General features: G+C 42.3%; 1 protein-coding gene across 2 annotated transcripts in view; it reads right to left on the reverse strand.

Annotated features, from left to right (window-relative positions):
* The window catches only part of LOC126546103 (uncharacterized), a 107,747-nt gene that overhangs the window by 59,293 nt on the left and 22,965 nt on the right, over positions 1-25,489 (reverse strand). For both annotated transcript variants that reach the window (XM_055061664.2, XM_050194185.3), the window contains one exon: positions 2,248-2,330. In XM_055061664.2, the coding sequence (XP_054917639.1) occupies positions 2,248-2,330 (83 nt within the window). The remainder of the gene's footprint in view (positions 1-2,247; positions 2,331-25,489) is intronic.

Below are 25,489 nucleotides of genomic sequence, written 5' to 3' on the forward strand. Positions count from 1 at the left end.
GTGAAGTGACCAGGTGTGTGCAAATGACCACAGATGGTCGGGCTGATTCGGTGACAATTCACTACCCCACTACGAGCAGCACATGTTAGAGAATTAAATCTGCTCATCCTTGACCTCAAGCCAGCACGTTGAGGCAGTGCAGCAAGGTAATATTGATTGCAGCACACCGATGTTCGAGCACTGTCATTAAAAGATACATCAAGCGAGCAGTGCACGAGCTCGCGCTGCAGCGCGATTTGCATGTACGTTACTGTGAGCTCGTATGCATTGCACCAATTATTTATCAGTTGCTAAAGGGACAGATGGCCACTACTACAGTGCAGGCATAACTACTTGTCTAGCGGCATGCAGTCTACAAAGATTGCAGGAGGCCGGCCGTTTCGCGGCATGTCGAAAGACCGCTGCCGTCGCGGTGCGTACCGTCGTGTGCTCGAGCAGTTCCGTACACATGATGTCCGCTTATCGCTGCTGTGAATTCATTTATAGCAAGCATTTCCTCGCATTTGTGCGCCTGAGTCTAGCAGCGTGCAAACCTTACCTGAAGTTCAACTTCGTATGCGCCTCGCTTCACTTGCGATTCACACTGGGCTAAAACTTCGCCGCTTATTTCTTGAACAGCGTACACGTATTCGGCGTTGCATAATTTATTGACTTTACGCAGCGTGCCACCCCTGAAAAAATCTTCGGCGCCCGATATTCGCTGCGAGCCGTGGTACAACAGAACCGAAAGTGGTGGGTCCATATTGTAAACGTGCTTTCCGAAGCAGACGACCGGGCTTGGTACTACCCAGTTCAGGACAGAGGGCGCTTTTTAGCACCATTTTCGCAGCGCCCCCTGGGCAATGCAAGAGCCCCATAGAGCGACCGGCACTTGGTTAGCATAGTGGGCATAGTGTCGAATTCACGTGTCTGTGGCTCGCTTTTCTGCCTGCCTTTGGTTCCGACGTGTGTGATGGGCCTTAAGTCGAGTTATGCGGGACTTAGAGTGCTCACAAAATGCAAACGCTGATCAGACACCGATAAACTTTGACATGCCGATGAGCAGAACGGTCGAGGAAAGAGATGCACATAGCGTGCTTGTCAAAACAGGTGCGCGCTTCAACATGGTGTTTGCGATAACGGCAGAGAGCCAGAAGCGGCTGCGAGGACGAGTTGGGGCGCGACCGAAGATCACTGTTCGGAGCGCGTTCGTAGCATGCAAATGGCTTACGCCGCGCCGACTTTGAGCAGCTGACACGTTGGTTCTTTATTCTATGGTGGAACGTGGAACCACGATGTGGATGAAGCGGCGAACAACCTGAACAGCAGGTCTAGTGGTTCTGATGCGGAGTGAAGTTTCGGTTTGCAAATGGGCCATGTATTTTTACGGCAAAGATAAGTTATTTTATGCTTGTTCCAAATCATATATACCGTATTACTTTTCAATTTTTTCGGTTTCGAAAATGTCTCCACGAAATTTAACCCACATAATGAACGCACCCCCCAACTTGCTTCAGTATATCGGGAAAAAAAAGTGCATTACGCAGGTGGTAAATACGGTAGTTCCAGAAGATATCATGTTCCATGAAATTTGAACCTTTGTTACATTATTTTTGTGAAGTAGTTTATTTTTCTGTGGCCGTACTGGATCATTGTAAAATGTGGGGCATTGCATAAACCATGAATACATAATAAATGCTCCACTTTATCTGCTAAGCAATGTAAATGATGGTGTATGGAACAATGGTATTTATCTTGTTCGAACTGCTAAACTGCTATGCTTTACTATCATTTTATTATTTTTATATGCTATATACTTTTTTGATATGTAATTCTGGCACTGTAAAGTATGATTTCTTTTTCTTGCTGCATACTTTGTTTCTTGTGCCAAGCTGAAGCTTTGCATGGAGTAAGTGATCGTCTCTAAATCTATGGAATGGAAGGTCATACAGTTGTACTGAATGGAATTTAATATATGGAGCAGATTGCTTGTGGAGCCAATTATTATGGTCTGTGCTGGGTTCACAATAACTGTCAAAACCATATCCTAATAAAAATGAAGTCATTTAGGAAGTTACATTGGGTGCAATCACACATATAAGATATGCTCACTAGAAAAAAGAAAAAAAAAAGCAAATCACTGAAAAATCTTACCTCGTAGCCTAACACAAGAACTTGGTGACATGTGGCCAGTCTGTCTACAATGCATGCATATGGCCACATACAACTTCCTCAAATGCAAACATAACATGGCAACAGTGCACTTACAAAGGGGCACTTGGCCACACTGTACTGGTGTGGGAAGGTGTACATCTTTGCTTGGAAACCTGGTGTAGACCCTCCAAGAGAACCTGAAACAAAGGAAAGGAAAAGTAATAAAAGCTCTATGCAGACATGTTTATCACTCCTTTTCACCTAAACATGGTGGGTTAGAACGCACAAGATTTCCACATTTTGTTTCAGTCTGACAAAAATAAAAGTTAGAATCTTAATTTCTGGAGGAAAAGCTATATATCACAAACACACACTTACACAGCAAAGGCATATTGTTTGTAGCTGTCCTGAGTTACTCAGAGTATTTTTCAAATCGCAGTTTAACAATTACCTACCTTCAATTATGCACATTTTTAAACATCCATGTTTAAGCATACATTCGATTGTAGAAGTTGTACAGCGTGCTCAGAAACACCCAATGAAGTTGTTTTCACGATGTTATATTTTACGTGGTTCTTCATTTCTTGGCTCTAAAGAAAGCCCACGAAATATAAAAAATGACATCCCTGCATGCTTGTGCATCTGTTTTGCAGCGCTTCCAACTGCGGTTCCAAAGAACAAAGCCTTCATACCCATTGTACAAGCCAACGAGTGTGTTTCAATCAGCTTTCAGTGCTCACCTATCGCTTATAATTTAAACTGTGCCCTATAATCACCTTCATAGCATCACTGCTGACATGGCTGCTTAGATGCTGGAGCCGATCGCTTCTTTTACAATGGGAATGCTGCTTTTGCTCTTTGGAAGAACAGTTGAGAGCGTTGCAAACCGGATGTACAAGCATACAGTGACATCATCTTCGTTTTTTAAAGCTTTCTTCCAAGGCCAGAAAAAAGAACCACGCAACAGATAGCCTTGTGAAGACAACTTCATTGAGTGTTTCTGAGCATGCTCTACAATTATCACAAACTAATGCCCTAAAATAAATATTTCAAAATCTGCATAATTTAAGTTAACGAATTTGTCAGCTGCACTTGAAAGAATACTCAGAGTAACTCAGGATGACCATTAACAATATGCCTTTGGTTTTAATTACCTGAGATCCACAACTTCTTTAAAACTTTTTCAGTGTCACTGAAGTACCGGTACGTTTTCATGTTTCTCTCCCACCGTGTCACTGATATCAGATAGGAATGCGAGGACCATTCCAAGAGAGCATTTTCCATTATCCATGTCACTTTTGCCCTTCTGCACAACCAAAAATAAGCCATTGTGTTTGTTTCACAATATCTGAAGAAAAAAAAATGAAGATGCTGGAGATGCACCACCGTTGAAAAAAAAACCAACACAGAAAAAGTTAAAGTTTTGTTCAAGTCGTTACGTGAAATACCCGGTGTGTGTGTATACAGTAGAACCTCGTTGATACAATCATGCCGTTACATACGATTTCTCGGCGTCAACGTTTGTGATCGAGAACAGAAGAAATGACCCAGTAGAGTTATGCTTATTTTCTACCGGTTCATACGTTCCTAGAAAACAAGATGTTTCGGCACCAACGTTCAGTACATCACCAAACTGCAATCATAGGATATGTTTCCCAGCCGCTAGATCCCATGTAAAAAAGAAAATGTGCGAAGCACGCGCAATCGAGAACAGTATATAACCGCCCACTGCGACAGCTTCACCGCAATACTCGCCCACCCGTTTCGTGTGAAAACGCCAGCGCACACTCAGTTCTTATTCTGGTACCAGTTTATCTCCTCCCAGGTCATCGATTGCCTCATTCACCACTATCACCGCCAAACCTATTGCGATAAGCATCTTCACCTACCTGTTTTACAGCATATGGAATGTAGTGCCGTTGACAGCGTACAGCATGCTTCTAATAAGCGATAATCGAAACGCACCACCGTAGCCTGCTGCAGGCGATGCGATGTGAGCATAACATTTAGCTTCGGTGGCATTCGGCATCGTCCACCCGCTCAATTTCGTTTCTGTCTCTCGTCGCCATCTTTAAACATTGCACAATAGGAAAATAACAAAACGTACATGTCTCGGGCCGCCGAAGCCCCACCAGCTCGACGCATGTCGGTGTCTCGTGCCTCATGCGCAACACTTCGCATTACTTAGATGTCAACTACAGCCGAGTCTGTCCAATGTTTTAGTTACTTCAGATTGTAAGTTTACTCGGTTAGTATGTTTTTTCGTGTTTTTTTTTCTCAAGCGTATGAATGAGTATCTACTGTACATATAGAGTGTCCCAACTATCATGACCAACATTTACAAATATGCAAATGCCATGCAGAGGGACAGAACAAAGTTAATGCTGTTTGCTTCATTTCGACATACTCAGATTATTATTCACAGCGGAGCTGTATGTATCTACCCTCCTATAGATTTTTGAATGTCCCTGCCTCAAAACTCCAGTGCCCTCTATGAGGAGGCAAAGCAAACCAGTAAGGCATGTGCCGACACCTGGCATAGCAAGAGGAAAGCTAAGAAACCACCCAATACCATACAGTTTAATACAATAATTACTATTGGGAACTCTGGCACTAATGTCTAGGGAGTTGAAATCGGGACAGTTCAGCCAGCATGGAAATTATGGGAAGTACATGGATTTGCCTAAATTTTGTCCTTCTGGCTTCAAACAGCTTCCTGAGTTTGTAAACTCGTCATTTTCAACAAAGTGCTGTGTAATAAATAATTCAATAAATATTATTAAAACTGTCCGACAGCAGGATTCAAGCACAGGACCTCTAGTACAGAAGCCTGATATTCAAACCATTATGCCATGGACGCATGCATCGGCAAGCAGCATAGAACACCCTTATGAATTTCTCGCAGGCAAGTCAGTGTGTTGAGATGTTTGGCGTGTTTTGATTTGGCCGCGTCGACAGGCTGAACTGCTGCAATAAGCAATTGTGTGTGTTCGCAGAGCATGTGTCTGCAGTTGGAGGTATGGCAATCAGTGCATATCATGCGACCACAAAGCCATTGTGACTGTTGTTACTAATACCTGTGTCACACAGGCAAAAAAAATGGCACTCGTTCGTTAATGCCTTAAGTTACTTAACAAAGTTTTTTCGGTGGAGCTGCCACACGTCCAAGTTTAATTACATTTGAAGTGGTGATGTCGATGACAGCACCTTTTGAAGTGAGCAATTTTAGGGTACTGAATAAAAAAATAAATATGTATTTACAAGTTTACTTTGCAGCTTCATGAATAGTGAATCATAAAAGCAAGCACACTATCCCAGGTAGCCATAAACATCCAATAGATGTGCTGGATTGATTCAAACATCCAGCAAAAAATGGGATGTCCTATGGACATCCTTTAAATGCACATAAATCTAAGGGACGAACAATGGCATCAAAGTTTTGGATGTCCATTGAACATACATTTAGTTCATTCATAAGACGAACAGTGGACAAAATGATGGATGTCCATAGAATGTCTCTAAAAACAGTACTCCAGACGTACATTGCACCTCCATAAGGTTTGTAGTTTAAGCGTGCATTGTAGGCCCTCCCAAAACTTTCGCATCGTATACCCCCTTCTATGATTTTGACGTAGACGATGCTACGCGGTTGGTGCCTGTAGTTGGTGTGACTATATTGCGCTGTATCATCAGTTCACATGTAATTGATGTCCCTACGAAGACCCATTCTTTTGCTGGACATCAATCGATCGTTTCTACTTCATAAAATCGATGTTTGCACATGAAATGTAAATTTTTTCAGTAGAACAACATACACAAACAGAGGGCAAAGCAAAAGAAGAATGTACATGCGCCCAAAGCTTTCGTGCTGCAGATTCTGAGTTTTTGTAGACTTCTTTATTTCCAACTTTGGAAAAGTAATCGAAAAACAACGTGCAGTACATTCAGCAATTAACTGACGTATAGCAGAAAAAGAAAGTGCATAGAAATTATATGAAAGGACTCTACTTTTATTGAGCACCACCAAACGTTTTAAAACGGCGACAAACCTCACGTGTGCAAGTTATTGCGTGGCCTCCGATACTTGACACTCAGTCTCAGAGGCCATGTGTGTCGAACGCAAGGAGCCAGAAGCACGCCATAAATGTCAAACTAAATTAAAAATGATGTTTAAAGATGTTAGAAAAGTGAAATGATTTAAAGAGATTTTACGTAGCATTATTGTCCAATTATCAATTATTCTCACACTCGCGTGCCTGTCATAAGTCATGATAAGCACACCAATCAAGCAAGCGTAAGCGGGCTAGTTAGTTAAATGGGGTTTAATGGCGCAAAAGCGGCTGAGGCTATGCTGCGCCAAACACGAGGTGTTTTAAAATCCAGTTTTTAAAGGAAACGACTGTGTTAATCTATATTTTGTGTAAAAAGCCAGTGTCATCTAGAAATTTACGGATGTCACATAATGGTACTAGTGGATTATCACCTAAAATTAGAGCAGGGTGCAAAGGTATGTGTAGTTGATATAGCTTGTGCAAAAGTGCTCGTCTGTGTGTTTCAATATGCGTACATGTCAGTAATATGTGCATAACTGTTAGTGGTTCTTGACATTTCTCGCATGTTGGTGTGTCTTCTTTTGTAAGTAAGTAATTGTGTGTGAGGTGTGGGTGCCCAATGCGTAGTCGGCATAAAACTACTTCGATGAACCGCTCCTGATGACAGCATGACTTCCACTCGCCAAGTATGGGTTTAGTGAGATGTAGCGTGTTGTCGCCACAACGGTCCCATTCACGTTGCCATTTTGCCGTTAAGAGGAAGCTTTAGCTCGGGCCCAACTCCGACGTGGCCTATTCAAATACATGTAAAACGCGAAAACGTTTTTATGAGATAACCCCTGGACCGATTTTGATAAAATTTGTTGCATTTGAAAGAGAAAGTTGAATTCTAGTGACTGTTGGAAGCGGAATTTCGATTTAGAGCTTAAATTTTCTTAAAACGATTTTCAAATATTTGACCGTTTGAAAAAAATAAAAGCACGAAGTTTACAAATTCACAGCTCTGCATCAAGAACCGATATCGCGGTTCTGTAAACGGCATCCATTAGATCATTCAAAGCGGACAAATTCAATATGTCATTTTACATCTTACGTGAATTTGTTACGTTGGTTACAATGGTTTTGCAAAAGTTGCATTTCCCAATGACTAAATTTTTTTATATTCATGTGTAACATATCAATTTTGTCCGCTTTAGATGTACTATTAGATGCAATTCACAGAATTGTATTATCATTTTTAGTGGTTAAGTTACAAAGTTGTAAACTTGATAGTTTCGTTTTTTGAAAATTTTCGATTTTTGCCAATTTTTAATAAAAAATTTACGATCTAACTCGAAAATTCGAAACCAACAGTCACTACATTTTAAGTTTGTCTTTTAAATGCAACAAATCTCGTCAATTTTCGTGCAGTGGTTGCCGAGAAAAACGAATTCTCGTTTTACATGTATTTAGATAGGAGCACTCGAGCTAAAGCTTCCTCTTAAGGCTTTTCTAATCGCACGGATGCTATCTTTGTATGGAAGTATTGTGTTTGTTATCTCTTTGTACGCTGCCATCGATGCACATCTGTCAGCTGCTTCATTACCCGGTATCCCAACATGACTTGGAACCCAGCAGAAACGAATTGACCTCCCGTATTTGTTAAGCGCCAACATATTTAAAATGTCTCCTATCAGGGGTTCACACTCAGATTTGGGATGTAGAGCCTTTAGTGTGCTTAAAGAATCTGTGTATATGACTGCATTTTTGTGTTTATCAGTGACAATCTTTTTAACAACCCAGATAGCGTAAACTTCAGCCGTGAAAACAGAAGCGTGTTGTGGCAATCGAATACTTGTTTCCCAATTTTCGGCTACGGCACCCACACCCACGTGATCTTTTGTTTTAGAGCCATCAGTGTAATATTGCATGTTATTTTGATATTTGTCCTGAAGTGCACGGAATTCTTGTTTAATGTGTTCGTGTGGGATGTCTATTTTCTTTAAATGTGTTACCGTCCAATCACATAAGTGTGTGAAATCGTACCACGGGGCCAACCGTTGTGGTTTCTTGGCAACCTGGAGGACTTCGTGGGAAATGCCATAATCCCGACAGTATTGCTCATACCGCAGGACAAGTGGCCTAATCGTGTTCGGTTTATTTGTGTAGTGTAAGCGTGTGTTGCATTGTGTGAGGATGTTGTAGCATATGTGTTGGGGTGATGACTGAATTCTGAGTACGTAGGAAAAAGTGAGGAATGCTCTGCGCTGCTGTAAGGAAGGTTCATTACACTCGACGTATAAACTTGGAATAGGTGAAGTTCGGTAGGCACCACTTGCCAGTCGCAGTCCAAGGTTATGTACCGGATCAAGTCGTTGGATGTAGGACTGTCTGGCTGAGCCGTAAACCACGGAGCCGTAGTCTAAAAGGCTACGCACAAGAGACCGGTAAACACGTAAAAGGCACGTTCGGTCGGAACCCCAGTGCTTATGAGACAAAATTTTAAGGATATTTAGAGCTTTATTTGCTTTAACCTTTAGCGCTTTTATGTGAGTTAGGAAATTAAGTTTGGTGTCAAAGGTTACTCCTAAAAACTTATGGTCTTGTTTCACCGGCAGTATGGTGTCGTTCAATTTTAGGACTGGATCGCTGTGTAGCCCTCGTTTCTGAGAGAACAAAACAGTAACTGTTTTCTGTGTGGAGAAATGGAAACCATTTTTGTTAGCCCATTGTGTTAGTTTATTTATTGTCATTTGAAGCTGCCTTTCACAGGTTGGCAAATTTGAAGCGTGGCAAGCCACTTGGAGATCATCTACGTAAACGGAGTGCATAAGAGACGACGGTATAATCTTATTAACTGAATTCATTTTTATTATAAAGAGTGTCGTGCTGAGAACACAGCCTTGTGGAACACCATTTTCCTGTTTGAATGTATGTGATAGTACGGAGCCCAGACGTACCTGAAATGTTCTATTAGACATGAAATCAGCTAGGCAGTTCAGCATTTTACCCCGTATACCGAGGTCAGCGAGGTCTCTTAAAATTCCATATCTCCATGTGGTATCATAGGCTTTTTCTAGATCGAAGAAAATTGCAAGACAGTGCTGTTTGTGTAGAAATGCACATCGAATTTCATGTTCTAGACGGACAAGATGGTCAGTGGTTGAACAACCCTTTTTATATCCACACTGATGGGGGTCAATAAGGTTTCTTGATTCTAAAATAAATGACAGCCAGCCTTATATTGATGATGCTTTCATATGATTTTGCCAAACAGCTTGTGAGGGCAATAGGTCTGTAGTTACTTGCGGATGTGGGGGATTTATCGGCTTTTAGAAATGGAACTACTATTGCCTTTTTCCATTCTTCCGGCATTATGCCAGATTCCCAGATTAAGTTAAAAAATTTAAGGAGAGCGTTTACAGATGCTTGAGATAAATGAGCCAGCATGGTGTAGTGAATATGGTCGTGACCTGGCGCTGTGTTTTTCCCTGCTGAAAGAACTCTGTTTATTTCTTGTTGTGTGAGGGTGGAATTGTACGGTTCATTTGATGCGCCAGTAGTGGGCAGCTTCTGTTTTTCAGCAGACTGTATTGTAAAAACTCCTTTGTATAATTCCCTGAACTGGATACATCGCGGAAATGTTCTCCAAGTATATCTGCCTGTTCTTGTATTGTTGTTTGTGTGCCTGGACTTGTAAGTAACGGTATTGTGTAAGATGAATACTGTCCTCTAAATTTCCTCACCTGGTCCCACATTCGTTTCGATGTTACCGTACTATTAATTGAAGAGATGTATTTTTGCCATGAAGATTTTTCAGCATTTCTTCGAATGAATCGTGCTTTGGCTTTGGCTCGCTTGAAGTTTAACAGGTTGCTATAGGTGGGGTATCTCCGTAGGATTCCCCAGGCCTTATTTTGTTCTTTTTTAGCGTCGGTACACTCCTTCGTCCACCAGGGGTTTAGCTTTTTGTGCACTATACCCGATGACAGGGGTATCGCCTTTTCTGCCGCTGTGATTATGACTTTAGTGATTTTTTTATTAAGTTCATCAATACTAAGCTCTGGCGAAAAGACATTTTCCAGTTTCGCGTTCTCCATAAAAACCTGCCAGTCAGCGAGCTGTAATTTCCATCGGCGTGGTCTAGTTACTAAAGTTTGTGGTGATGGTAGGAGTTTGATGAGTGCGGGTAAGTGGTCGCTACCATATGACGTGTCGAGGGCTTCCCATTTAAAATCAGTAAAAAGAGAGGGTGAACAAAAAGCTAAATCTAAACAACTAAATGTGCGGGAAGTCGGTGAGAAATAAGTTGGCGCACCTGAGTTTAAAAGACAGATATCATTTGATAGAATAAAATCTTCAACGAGTTGTCCTCTTTGGTCAGTCTTGACGCTGCCCCAAAGAGTACCATGAGCATTAAAATCTCCTACCAGGACAAATGGCTCCGGCAACTGATCTGTTAGTTTTTCTAAGTCTTTAATAGTAAAATGTATGTGGGGTGGAATATATAGTGAGCAAATGGTGATGGTTTTGTAGGATAGAATGGTGACAGCTACGGCCTCTAAATATGTATTTAATTGGACATTTCGGGTGGGAGTGCCGCCCTGTACGACTATAGCCACTCCTCCCGACAAACGGCTGGAACATTCGCGGTCCCTTCGGACAACGGTGAAGCCTCTAAGGAATTGATTGTGTTTAGGGCCTAAGTTTGTTTCTTGTAGGCAAAATGCGACTGGCGAAAACTTATTTGTTATGTCTTTAATGTCACCCAAATTGTGAATAAGTCCTCTGCAATTCCAATGTATGATAAAAGCCATAGTGGCACAAGTGAGAATGTTAATTTATATATGTGTACTAAGCAACTGTAGGTGACATTTATTATCGGAAATGTACTATTGGAATAACGGTAACCGTTCAGGTTACCGGTCCCTTTGTTCGCGTAGTTATTGTGATCTTGTCTTTCTTAGTGCGCTCCAAAGAGCGCTGATCTTTTGGTGTCGAAGACGCCGGAGTTTTTTTGTCGACCTCCATAGCCTTCTCCGAGGCGCTGGATGATCGAGAACCAGGCGCTGAGACGCGCGTCTCAGGCCTGGGTGTTCGATTTAGCCTGGGGCCCTGTGGAACCGGGGTCTGCAGGCCGGTCTGTGATGATGATGATGGAGCAGCACTGGCTGCTGCCACCAAGGGGACGGATGGAGTTACTACTGGGCCACTGTCTGCGGTCCCTGTAGACTCCCGAGACCACTGTGGTGCTGTCCCCTGTCGCACCGCACTGGCGTAGGTTGTTTGAGGTAAGTGTGCTAGTTTCTTTCTTGCTTCATAGAAGGAAATGTTCTCTTTCACCGTAAGTGCAATTATCTCTTTTTCTTTCTTCCAGCAAGGACAAGATCGTGAATATGCTGGATGATCTCCTTTGCAGTTTGTGCAGTGCGGAGCAGCATTGCAGTTCTCCGACTGATAGTCATTGGCGCTACACTTTGCACATGTTGATTTACCTCTGCATGATTGCGATGCATGTCCGAACCTCTGGCACTTGAAACACCGCCTCGGGTTTGGGATATATGGTCTTACGTTGATCTTCAGATAGCCTGCTTCAAGTGTAGTAGGAACAATACTGGTACCAAAGGTAAGTATAACGTGTTTGGTCGGGATTTGTTCGTTATTTCTTCGGAGAGTTATTCTTTGAACCTTTATTACATTCTGTTCTTGGAAACCTTCCAGGAGTTCTTCATCGCTCAGGTTTAAGAAATCTTCTTCTGATATTACGCCCCTGCTTGTGTTAAGCGAACGGTGTGCTGAGATTGTGACTTTGATGTCACCGACACTGGCGAGATCAGCGAGCTTTTCTACTTGGTCTTTGGTTTTGAGTTCAAGGAGGAGGTCCCCACTTGACATCTTTGAAACCTTGTATTGCTTTCCAATTTTTTCTGCTATGCATTTTGCTGCTAGGAAAGGGGATATTTTTCTCATTGGCAGGGGTCCTTCACTGTGGATCACATGGTAACGTGGGAATGTTTCTACGCTGGGTTTGAAAGTGAAATCAAAAATTGCTTCGGTGCGCCCTCTTTTGTTAGGACGATTTGGAAGGGGGGGGAATGCATTTGCCATGTCATTCTTAGAATATTCAGCGGCGATGGTAGCCACCCACCACCGAGCCCAACAAGGGGACGCTACGAGGTTAGGAATATACCTGTATACGTCAGCTATACAACGCCGCTATAACCTAATATATGTACCCAAGGTTGGGTAGATACACACGGTTAACCCTTGCCGCCAGGAAATACGGAAGTAAAAGAAGTGAAGAGAAGACAGGAAAGATGTAAATGTGGGAGAGAAAGACGAAGATTGGAGAGGAGGACATGAAAAGGCGACTGCCGATTTCCTCCAGGTGGGTCAGTCTGGAGGTGCCGTCTATGTGAAGCCGAGGCCGAAGAGGTGTGTTGCCTCCGCCGGGGGGCCTTAAAGGTCCAAACACCCAGCATCGGCTCAACCTCCAGGATCCCCCTTTCCCCAGACACGGCTAAGCCGCGCACGGCTACACGCGGGAGGGTCCAACCCTCGTGTGCTCGGGTCCGTGGTGTCGCAACACACCAAACGCCTGCTTACGCAGACGCCCCTGCGGGGCGTAAGCGGGCATGTGCCAGCTTGTTGTGTTTCGGTAGAGCTTCGGTGCTGCCGCTGAGCCGTGCTCTGGTGCTCCCTGAAGGGCTGCAGAAGAAAGCAAGATAGCGCCAGCCTTTCCGTTCTCACAACGAACCACTCTTAGGTTACGGTGCTGATGCTGTGACACTTCATTTCTTATTCTCGCCATGTCTGCAGTGGTGTCCGGTCGTCAGTAGGCACATGTTTTTCAAGGTATGTTGGCAGTTTGTTTTTGCTTTCTTCTCTTTTATGCTGGTAATGAGTGTTTAGCATGGGTCGAAGAGCTGATACACTGATACACTGATACACAAATGCACAACAGTTTCGGCAGTACCCTTCAAGGGATGTCAGCGGCGTTTCTTGTCAGAATAGTATTAAACTGAGCCAATTGGTGCATGGCTCAGACAAGTTTGCAACAGCTGAACTGCAACCCGAAACAAACGGCGATAGACAAGTGATGTTCTTATCTGTCTCCCTTTGTCCCATGTTTCAGTTCAGCTTCTCATACTCGTCTTGGTCTTTCTTGTACTGTGCTTCTTGCAATCTGCAGGTTTCGTACACAACGGCACAATGGTTTCAGTGGTTCTGGCACATGTTTTCAATAGTGGTGCTCGATGTTGTGAAGTAGTCACCGTTCATGCATTGCTTTCGTTCTGTCTGCTGGTCTTTTGTAATAAGGGCTGTCTGTAGAGCTAAGTGATCTTTTGCGTACTTTGTTGCACCTCTGTACGCTTACATAGCTCCTGTGTATAGCATGCAGTATTACGTGCTTGTATCATTTGTAGGCACAAGGCATGAACTTTCACGTGTTCTTGAACAGTCAATATTTTTGCACATTATACAAAGCTCCACTGTGCTCTACTGCTTGCAAGGACAAAATTCATTCAGTGGTACTATTTAACCAGATGCCTTAGATCTGCTTCCATGATAAAGGAGATGCTATAGCTGTAGATTTCTACTCTGGGATTTTAACCTAATCACTGAATTTATAGACGCTGAAAACCAGTTACGTTAAGCGTCTTAAACTACTTTGTATGTCTTACCCACCTAATTAAGAAATGTGCCTTAAAGGGACCCTGAAATGATTTTGACGATTTTCTACAAACATACTGAGTCGTTAGAGTAGGTCCTTCTGATCATTAATTGACACATCTAAGTGCTCTGCATAAAGCGTGTAATTTATTAAAAGGTTTTAAAAATGCACATCACTGCCGATCGCAGCACACTGCTCGGCGGAATTTTAAGCCGCCCCACCCATATGACGGAAATCACCCATATGACGTCAGTGGGGCGAGCTATCCGATTGGCTGACCATGGCGCGTGATCGATAATTTTTCCAACTTTATGGTAAACAAATGATGTTCGTAATAGTTGGAATGTTAGTTCATTTGTTTTTATAAAAAGAAAGTAACATAAAGAGAATGCACAAAAACAATTTTTCAGTACACTTAAGCACTTCCGGCACACAGCAAGTGTCGTCTGCTTGTGTTACAACGTACTCCATTTTGACGAGAGCTCCGCGGTCAGAGTTGGTCTCAGTCTTTTAGCGAGCACTATGATTCAACTTTGTTGCCTTGTGGACTGCAAACGTAGTGACTGGCAATATGTCAAGCTGTGACATCGTGTCCCTCTGCATGACAGCATACGAGCGAACTGGCTGCTGCGCATCGGACTGCCGCTATCCGATCGGCGCCAGGATTTGCGTATTTGTGGCCGTCACTTTACACCGGAAGATTACTGACGCAATAACGTTTCGAGAGTCCGGTATTAGGGCAAACGCAAGCGCAAGGGGACAGGGCCTGGCCGCTTGACTGTGCCGTAACGGGATGAGCAGAAGCGCAAATGTGAATGGCATCCTCTATGGTGAATGGTCTGCACGGTGCAGCCACCTGGTGACACAGAGCTAAACCATACACAGTAGCAGTAACGAAGTGTATTCTTCTTTGCTGCTCTGGTGTGTATTTTTCGCAGGAGTGTAATCATCCACACAATGTTTTTATAAATGTTTAAAATGTTTTACACTTGGGTAGAGCAATATTAGCGCTTTATTTGGCTGGTTAAGCGCTGCGCCAACAAGTGGCTGGACCGTGCAGACCGATCAGGCTGCTCACGTACGTCTACGCTAAAGTTCCTTCATCAGCTTGAGTTTATGCCTCCAGTCATTCGGCGAAATGACCAGCTTGCCTGTGGTTACCAGAATACCAGACACGTTCGGCGCTACGACAGAATGCTCGCAACGCACACTGCTTCGACAGCCCTTGCTTGCGGTCTACGGCCAAGTGGCTAGAGGAGAGGTTTCGCGCGGGCGGGGGCGGGCTCCAAAACAACCAGAAGTGGACGATGTGACATCGCATCGTGATGCAGAACCAGTGAAGACGGAGCTTCACCCCGATCGCTCGGCGAACGAGTTGAGGAGGAAAAGCATGGCTAGGGAGGAGGGTAACTTTTAATCACTTGTAGCTCCATTAAGACGTAACGCTTCACTTAAATTGTGGTGCGAATGTTCTACTTAAGCTGTACCCTAAGTGTCTACAAAATTTGTCCGAACCATTTCAGGGGCCCTTTAACTAAAAGCCCATGCTTGATTTGGTCAAGATAAAGCCTGATGAGAATGTGCCCAGGAAAGGCAATGAGTGTCTTGGACACTTTCACACATGTCATTATAGTGACGAAGTCAAGGATGAGCTTCAAGTATGGGTGAATATCTGATTGCAGGGTAAGTAATAAGCGATGTGTTTGCATAGTTGTAAAGATTCTGTCCTTTTTCATGTTTAGGATGCTCAAGCCAGCCAGCAAGAGAGCGTTCTTCCAAGTACCATTCGCCCTCCAGCCCGACATAGCATTGTAACGTGTGCCTTTAGCAGTGCTGACAAATTTTCTTCCTCTTTTCAAACTGGTAGTGGTCTAACTTCTAATTACAGTAATAACTAAAAGGCTAAACCTATCTTCAGCGTACAAAAATAATGTTCCCTCTGAAATGGCAACCTTAAGATGAGCACTCACTGCAACATGTTTCCTTGGTAGTACTGCTGCGGGGGCCAATGCAATTAACCACTGTTGCTATGTTGAGGCTAGTGTATGAACACCAACCAGATAACGCTACAGACATGCAGATGTAGCAGCTCATCTCCAGCGTTGGTTGAATCAATGCTTTGGCCTTTTGTGGCACCTGACTGCATTATAAGTAGTGCTGTATGTTTTCAAGTCAGTGGGGGAATATGGCATAGGGTCTAGGAATAGCAGGGGAGACTTATTAGTAGAGTTTGCAGAACAGAATAATATGTGGATAATGAATACCTTTTTCAGCAAGCGGGATAGCCGAAAGTGGACGTGGAGGAGCCCGAGTGGCGAGACTAGAAATGAAATAGACCTTATACTATGTGCTAACCCTGGCATCATACAAGATTCGAACATGCTCGGCAAGGTGCACTGCAGTGACCATAGGATGGTAAGAACTCGAATTAGCCTAGACTTGAGAAGGGTACGGAAGAAACTGGTACATAAGAAGCCGATCTATGAGTTCGCGGTAAGAGGGAAAATAGAGGAATTCCGGTTCAAGCTACAGAACAGGTATTCAGCTTTAACTCAACAAGAGGACCTTAGTTTTGAAGCAATGAACCACAGTCTTATGGGCATCATTAAGGAGCGTGCAATAGAAGTCAGTGGTAACTCTGTTAGACAGGATACCAATAAGCTATTGCAGGAGGCGAAAGATCTGATCAAGAAACGCCAATGTATGAAAGCCTCTAACCCTACAGCTAGAATAGAACTGGCAGAACTTTCCAAGTTAATCAACAAGCGTAAGACAGCTGATATAAGGAAGTATAATATGGATACAATTGAACATGCTCTCGGGAACGGAGGAAGCCTAAAAGCAGTGAAGGAGAAACTAGGAATAGGCAAAAATTAGGTGTACGCGTTAAGAGACAAAGCCGGCAATATCATTACTAATATGGTTGAGAGAGTTCAAGCGACTGAGGAGTTCTAGAGATTTATACAGTACCAGGGGCACCCACGACAATAATGAAAGAGAGAATAGTTTGGAGTAATTTGAAATCCCACAGGTAACGCCAGAAGAAGTAAAGAAAGCCTTGGGAGCAATGCAAAGGGGGAAGGCAGCTGGGGAGGATCAGGTAACAGCAGATTTGTTTAAGGATGGTGGGCAGATTGTTCTAGAAAAACTGGCCACCCTGTATACGCAATGCCTCATGACCTCGAGCGTACCAGAATCTTGGAAGAACGCTAACATAATCCTAATCCATAAGAAAGGGGACGCCAAAGACTTGAAAAATTATAGACTGATCAGCTTACTGTCCGTTGCCTACAAAGTATTTACAAAGGTAATCGCAAATAGAAACAGGAACACCTTAGACTTCTGTCAACCAAAGGACTAGGCAGGATTCCATAAAGGCTACTCAACAATAGACCATATTCACACTATTAATCAGGTAATAGAGAAATGTGCGGAATATAACCAACCCTTATATACAGCTTTCATTGATTACGAGAAAGTGTTTGATTCAGTCGAAACCTTAGCAGTCATGGAGGTATTACAGAATCAGGGTGTAGACGAGCCGTATGTAAAAATACTGAAAGATATCTATAGCGGCTCCACAGCCACCGTAGTCCTCCATAAAGAAAGCAACAAAATCCCAATAAAGAAAGGTGTCAGCCAGGGAGATATGATCTCTCCAATGCTATTCACAGCGTGTTTACAGGAGGTATTCAGAGACCTGGATTGGGAAGCATTGGGGATGAGAGTTAATGGAGAATACGTTAGTAACTTGTAATTCGCTGATGATATTGCCTTGCTTAGTAATTCAGGGGACCAATTGCAATGCATGCTCACTGACCTGGAGAGGCAAAGCAGAAGAGTGGGTCTAAAAATTAATCTGCAGAAAACTAAAGTAATGTTTAACAGTCTCACAGCAATTTACAATAGGTAGCGAGGCACTGGAAGTGGTAAGGGAATACATCTACTTAGGGCAGATAGTGACGGCGGATCCGGATCATGAGACGGAAATAATCAGAAGAATAAGAATGGGCTGGGATGCGTTTGGCAGGCATTCTCAGATCATGAACAGCAGGTTGCCATTATCCCTCAAGAGAAAAGTGTATAATAGCTGTGTCTTACCAGTACTCACCTACGGGGCAGAAACCTGGAGGCTTACGAAAAGGGTTCTACTTAAATTGAGGACGATGCAACGAGCTATGGAAAGAAGTATGATGGGTGTAACGTTAAGGGATAAGAAAGGAGCAGATTGGGTGAGGGAACAAATGCGAGTTAATGACATCTTAGTTGAAATCAAGAAAAAGAAATGGGCATGGGCAGGACATGTAATGAGGAGGGAAGATAACCGATGGTCATTAAGGGTTATGGACTGGATTTCAAGGGAAGGGAAGCGTAGCAGGGGGCGGAAGAAAGTTACCGTGGGCAGATGAGATTAAGAAGTTTACAGGGACAACATGGTCACAATTAGTACATGACCGGGGTTGTTGGAGAAGCATGGGAGAGGCCTTTGCCCTGCAGTGGGCGTAACCAGGCTAATGATGATGATGATGATGATGACCATGATCATGATGATGACGACGATGTTTTCAAAAATGTGACAAATGAAGAACCCTGTTACCTAGTATCAGGCTGAGTGTACGGAAAGCATTGAGACGGTTTAAAAAAAAAGGGCTGATTTGATACCGCTACAAGTGGCCCAGCATTCTCAGCTGCATGGTATGGCCTGGTGCCATTGCACTTGGTTGACTAATGCATACCAAGTGTGCTGTGGTACCAGGTAACCACTGAGTGCAATTACCTTGACATTCCTTATGATCCGCGAATCTATGCACGAATTGGCTGTAGTCTCACTTGCATGGAAATATGATATAGTTATTCTACTCAAATAATTTATAGAGCATACCATGGTTGTACTTGGACTGCATGCTTACTTATTCGAGGAAAATTAGGCAAAAATTAAGATACTTCCTCATTATAACAGTCTTCATTTCTAAGAGAGAACAGTATGTTAAAAGAAGTTTTTTTATGCAGCAGCTGTGTTCCAAATATTCCTCCTTTATGGTGAAGCTAATTTGGCCCCCTTTTGCTACAGGGGGTTGCCTGCTTCTCTTATATAATTTATCATTGTGCTAACATATTGATGGTTTTCAGATTGTTTTTCCTATAGGATATATTGCTGTTTTGGGCCTTCAGCTGTTGCTCTCCTTTATGTTTCACTACAATGTTCTTACTCTTTCTTTTTTCATGATTATATTGCGCTTAGTGTTACACTGACGATTTTAAGTGAAGGACAGGACGTGGACATACTTGCGCTACATACGTCCACGTCCTGTCCTTCACTTAAAATCGTCAGTGTAACACTAAGTGCAATATAATTATGAACGTCCACCAACTAGCCCCCTTCGTTGCTTTACTTTTTCTTTTGCTAAATACAAGGCTAGTGAAATAGTGATTTGATGTTTCCATATGTGAATTCTGCTTTTGTTTTTGTTCATGAGAAATTAATTAAGTGTCATAATGTGCCCTCTGTGTTTTATTTTACTGGAGAGAATGCAGCTAACACTGTGCTCTTGCTCACCTAAGAAATCATTTTTTTATGAGAGTAGTGTTCCTTTTCAAGCATTGCTTTTACTGTCTTATTTTATTTATCCTTTAGTATGTTTATGCTTAGCTGTTATGTAAAAGTGATATTTCTGTATTGATTCGTGTGTTAAGTACTTATTGTGCCTTTCAGAAACCAAGAGATGGCATTATGTTGTATTTTTAGTGTTCACTTTATTTTCATGAGACAGCTGCAGTCTACCATTGTATTTCACTAGAAATATTGTGTACATCATTATGTACTTGTCAAACGGTTGATACCAATAAAATGTTTCACAATAAAAAGGCTGGTGGTGACAACTTGAGTTTCTCTTCGCTTAGTAATAGTGGCACTTTGATTTGTTGTCCCAAACAGTCCAGGACTGTCCGAGAAGCTGCGTACACCAATAATCATTGGCTGTAATAGCGTCTCAAGCAATCTGGGGTAGTCTTGGACAACAAATTGAAGAGGCTCAGTGCATCCATGCATGAAGAATAAAAGAAACAGCCAAAAATTGTATAATGTATGTCCTATGGATGTAAGTGTGGTTAATATGGATATCCATTAGATGTAGTAAATATCTATTGGATGTTGTGGATATCTATTAGATGTAATAAATACATCTACAGGATGTTGTGAATGTCTATTAGATGTTACATATATCCAGCGCTGACATCCCCACAACGTACCACTTACATGTTCTGGATGCATTTGCGATGATCCATAGTACATCCATGCAACGTTTTCTGGATAAATCTGGATATCTAACGGATGCACTGAATCTCCAAGGTGTACCATATTATGCGCATCTAATGGATGTATCTGGCTATCTGGGATAGTGCCATGAGCTTGAGTTTGTTGCTGTCTTTTTTCAACATTGCAACCGACCATAGCAACTTCGGCCTTTCCAAGTCAAATCCGAAGCCTAAAATCAAAATGACGCTTGGCCCGTTGAAGCCATTCCAACGCTGACCTGAAGTTCAAGTACAACTCCTTGCAGGAGCGTTGTAGTTGAAAGTTATGTATAAATTATTTTTTACATGCTAGAGACTGTACCATGTACTTCAGTTATACTGCAATGTGCAAGCTCTGGAGTTGAGGGTATGCATTTCTCAGTAAAACGAGTTCTGGTGAACGCAGTAGATAACGAATGACATTAAGGCAAATGGCATTGAGTTTGTCCGTGTGGCATCACGCAAATGGCATTAAAAATTTAGGCCATTAGCAAGTTAATGTCATTTTCTGTGCCCGTGTGGCATGGTGTAAGTGATAATAAGTGATGTAATAAAGTCTTTACCACAAGTTTTCCTACCACGACATTTACAGCTCCGCTGGACATCCACCTTCGCAGGATGAAATGGCCTTGAATATTTTTTTGCATGCTGCCTAATTACTTAATTAGTTCTATTTAATTAGTCACCTTCTCAAATACTATAATTAAATGAAAAGTGTCAATGAGAAAATTGTAGAGCGACATGAAAGACTCCCAATACAGCTTTCTGTTGCTCAATACGTGCCACATAAAAGTGTTTTTCTTAGAGTGAAAGAAGCCCACAAATACACGCAAAATTGCCACACGACTGGCCAGTCAAGGCACTTTGTGTGTATATGCAAGCTTCTTTCACACTTGGAAAAACGCTTTCATATAGCACATACTGAGCAACAGAAATTGGGAGTTTTTTAGTGTTGCTTTACAATTTTCTCACTGACACTTTTCATCACATTACAATATTTAGGAAGTTTATTCAATAATTAAGACTAATTATGTAATTAGGTGGAACACAAAAAATATTCTGGATATCTCCAAGTGATGGCAAACAACATTACCTTGGCTTTGTCCAGCTATGTGGCATTTGCATATTTCTTTAATCTTGCTGCATGATAGTTTGGACATCCTGTATATATCATCATCACCATCATCATCATCATCCTATTTTACGTACACTGCAGGACGAAGGCCATTCCCTGCGATCTCCAATTACACCTGTACTACTCCAACCGATTCCAACTAGCACTCGCAAATTTCCTAATTTCATCACCCCATCTAGTCTTCTGCCATCCTTGACTGTGCTTTTCTTGGCACCTATTCTGTAACCCTAATGGTACACTGGCTATCTAACCTACACATTACATGTGCTGCGCAGCTCCGTTTCTTTCTCTTAATGTCAATTAGAATATCGGCTATCCCTGTTCGCTCTCTTCCTTTCTCTTAACGTTATGCCTAACATTCTTCGTTCCATTGCTTTTCGCGTGGTCCTTAACTTATTTTCAAGCTTCTTCGTCAGTCTCCAAGTTTCTGCCCCATATGTCAGCACCAGTAGAATGCATTCATTGTAGACCTTTCTTTTTAATGATAATGGTAAGCTTCCAGTCAGGATTTGACAGTGTCTCCCGAATACGCTCCAACCCATTTGTATTCTTCTGTAAATTTCCTTCTCATGTTCAGAGTCTCCTGTGAGGAATTGATCTAAGGAAAGATACTCCTTCACAGACCCTAGAGGCTGACTGGCGATCCCGAACACTTGTTCCCTTGCCCGGCTATTGATCATTATCTTTGTCTTCTGCAACTTAATCTTCAACCCCACTCTTATACTCTATCTGTTAAGGTACTAAATCATTAGTTGTAACTCGTCTGCAGTGTTGCTGAATAGAACAATGTCATCGGCACACCGAAGGTTGCTGAGATGTTCGCCGTCGATCCTTACTCCTAAGCCTTCGCAGTTTAATAGCTTGAATACTTCTTCCAAGCCTGCAGTGAACAGCATTGAAGTGATTGTACATCCTTGTCTGACTCCTTTCTTTATAGGTATCTTCCTATTTTTCTTGTGTAGAATTAAGGTAGCTGTGGAATCTCTGTAGATATTTTCCAAGATATTTACAAAAGCGATCTGTACTCCTTGATTATGTAATGCCTCTATGACTGCTGGTATCTCTACTAAATCAAATGCCTTTTTGTAATCTATGAACGCCATATAGAGAGGTTGATTGTACTCTGCGGATTTCTCGATTACCTGATTAATGACATGGATGTGATCCATTGTAGAGTATCCCTTCCTGATGCCATGGAGCCTGTTCCCTTTGTTGACTAAAGTCCAGTGTTGCCCTTATTTTACTTGGTGAATACTCTATATAATACAGTACTGGGATAAACGAGAAGAAGGGGGGTTAACTGAGGGGCCCGATTTTTATTAGTCATATCATAAGAAGGCAACAAACACTGACACCAAGGACCTGTTGCCTTCACCCAAAAAAGATCACGTTCTCGTGGCGCCTGCGGCAGAAAGGATGTTCCACATCCGCCGCCAAGGTCTGTGAGTGGTGGCATTGGCTAACACTCCCAGGGTTCTTCTAGGAAACACAAATACCCAAGAAAGTGGATAGGGAAACGGTGCCACGGTAGCTCAATCAGTAGAGCATCGTACGCGAAATGCGAAGGTTGTGGGATCGTTCCCCACCTGCGGCAAGTTGTTTTTTCATCAACTTTCATTTCCATTAACTTATTGTTTCTTTATATAATTTATTAAGCACAAGTAATTTCCCCTATGTTGTCCTTGGTGTCAGTGTTTGTTGCCTTTTTATGATATAATACTGGGAGTAAGCTAATGGGTCTATAATTTTTCAATTCTTTAACGTCTCCCTTTTTGTGGATTAGTATGATGTTTGCATTCTTAGTTTTCTGGGACCCTTGCAGTCAATACACACTTCGTATAGAGAGCGGCCAGTTTTCCAAGCATTATGTCTCCTCCATCTTTGATGAAATCAACTGTTATTCCATCTTCTCCTACCACTCTTCCACGTTTCATGTCTTGCAAGGCCCTCCTGACCACATCGCTAGTTGTAGGAGCAGTTTCTGTATCCTGTTCATTACTGCTTCGAATGGAGGTATCCTGACTCCTCTGGGTACTGTACAGGTCAGTATACACTTCTTCCGCTGCTTTTACTATATCTTCGAGGTTGCTGATATTACCCTGCTTATCTTTCAGTGCCTACATGTTGGTTAGTCCTATGCCAAGTTTCTTTCTCACCGATTTCAGGCTGCGTCCATTTTTTACGGCTTCTTCAGTCTTCCTCATGTTATAGTGTCGAATATCCCTTATTTTCGCCTTGTTGATCAGTTTTGACAGTTCCGCGAATTATATCTTATCTCTTGAGTTGGACGCTTTCATTCTTTGTCGTTTCTTTATTAGGCCCTTTGCTACTTGGGAGAGCTTGCCTACTGGTTGCCTTGGTGCCTTGCCTCCCATTTCAATTGCTGCCTATGAAGCCAGCCTAGTTACGGTTTCATTCATTACCTCTGTCATCTTCATCTCTCTATTCTAAGGCTGCATATCTGTTTGCAAGTGCCAGCCTGAATTTGTCTGCTTTTACCCTTACTGCGTCTAGGTTGGCCTGTTTCTTCTTGACCAATTTTACTCTTTCTCTCTTCAAATTGAGGTGAATCCTAGCCTTCACTAACCTATGATCACTGCACTTTACCCTACCTATCACTTATACATCCTGCACTATGCTGGGATCGGCTGAAAGTATAAAATCAATTTCATTTCTTGTTTCACCATTAGGGCTTTTCCAAGTCCACTTTCTGTTGCTACGCTTCCTAAAAAAGGTGTTCATTATTTGCAGCTTCTTCCTTTCTGCGAATTCTACCACCATTTCTCCTCTAGCGCTCCTAGAATTGACGCCGTAGTTGCCAATTGCTTGTTCACCAGCCTGCTTTTTCTCCACTTTTGCATTGAAGTCACCCATTACTACAGTATGCTGAGTTTGCACTTTTCTCATCGCTAATTGAACGTCTTCATAAAACTGATCTACTTCATCGTCATCGTGAGTGGATGTTGGAGCGTAGCCCTATACTACCTTTAATCTATACCGTTTATTAATTTTGATTAAGACTACTGCTACCCTCTCACTAATGCTGTAGAATTCGTCAATGTTGCCTGCTATGTCCTTATCGATTAGGAATCCTACCCCATATTGCTTCTTATGTGGGAGACCTCTATAGCAGAGGACATGGTCGTTAGTCATCACTGTATAAGCCTCACCAGCCTGCTTTTTCTCCACTTTTGCATTGAAGTCGCCCATTACTACAGTATGCTGAGTTTGCACTTTTCTCATCGCTAATTGAACATCTTCATAAAACTGATCTACTTCATCGTCATCGTGAGTGGATGTTGGAGCGTAGGCCTATACTAACTTTAATCTATACCGTTTATTAATTGTGATTAAGACTACTGCTACCCTCTCACTAATGCTGTAGAATTCGTCAATGTTGCCTGCTATGTCCTTATCAATTAGGAATCCTACCCCATATTGCTTCTTATATGGGAGACCTCTATAGCAGAGGACATAGTCGTTAGTCATCACTGTATAAGCCTCACCAGTTCTTCTAATCTCATTAAGGCCAATGATATCCCAAACAATGTCTGGTAGTTCCTTAAAGAGTCCTTCTAAGCTAGCCTCACTCGACAGAGTTCAGGTGTTAAAGGTTGCCAGGATCAGTTTATATATAAGGCATGTATATAGGGCCTGTATCTTATATATATATATATAGTAGTGAGAGAGAATAATTCACAATTTTATGTTGTCGAATATTTGTTTATTTCAACAGAAGGATTAAAAATAGTTATTAAAGTTTACAGGAAGAGAGAGAGAGAGATGCAAGCGGTGACTGTTCCAAATAATTCTGCTGCAAGGAAGCCACGACAACTACAGAGAGAAACCAGTTGCTGAGCAAACACATAAAGTAAGTCTAATTTTTGCTCAATGATTTCCAGTCATTTCCAGACTTGCCTTTAAGCAGCTTCTGAATTTGTTTTATCAGTTTAGGCAGAATATTTTATTATTTGAACAATCTAATCACATTTGCATCAACAATGTGCAGTTCTCAACCACAGGGTGAGTATAAACTACCACACAATGACATTACTGTTTCTCACATAATGCAACATACATTCTCCACCCTCCCTTGCAATTCTTAATTTCACAAAACAAAACACACCTAAGCCCACTGCAAGCAATTAATACGTCCACATGTTCTACTTGGTACTTGACCAAATGTCATCATGTTTAGCACGCAAGGCATCAAGGTTAATC

This window comes from Dermacentor andersoni, chromosome 1 (assembly GCF_023375885.2).
Source record: "Dermacentor andersoni chromosome 1, qqDerAnde1_hic_scaffold, whole genome shotgun sequence".
Classification (NCBI taxonomy): Eukaryota; Metazoa; Arthropoda; class Arachnida; order Ixodida; family Ixodidae; genus Dermacentor; species Dermacentor andersoni.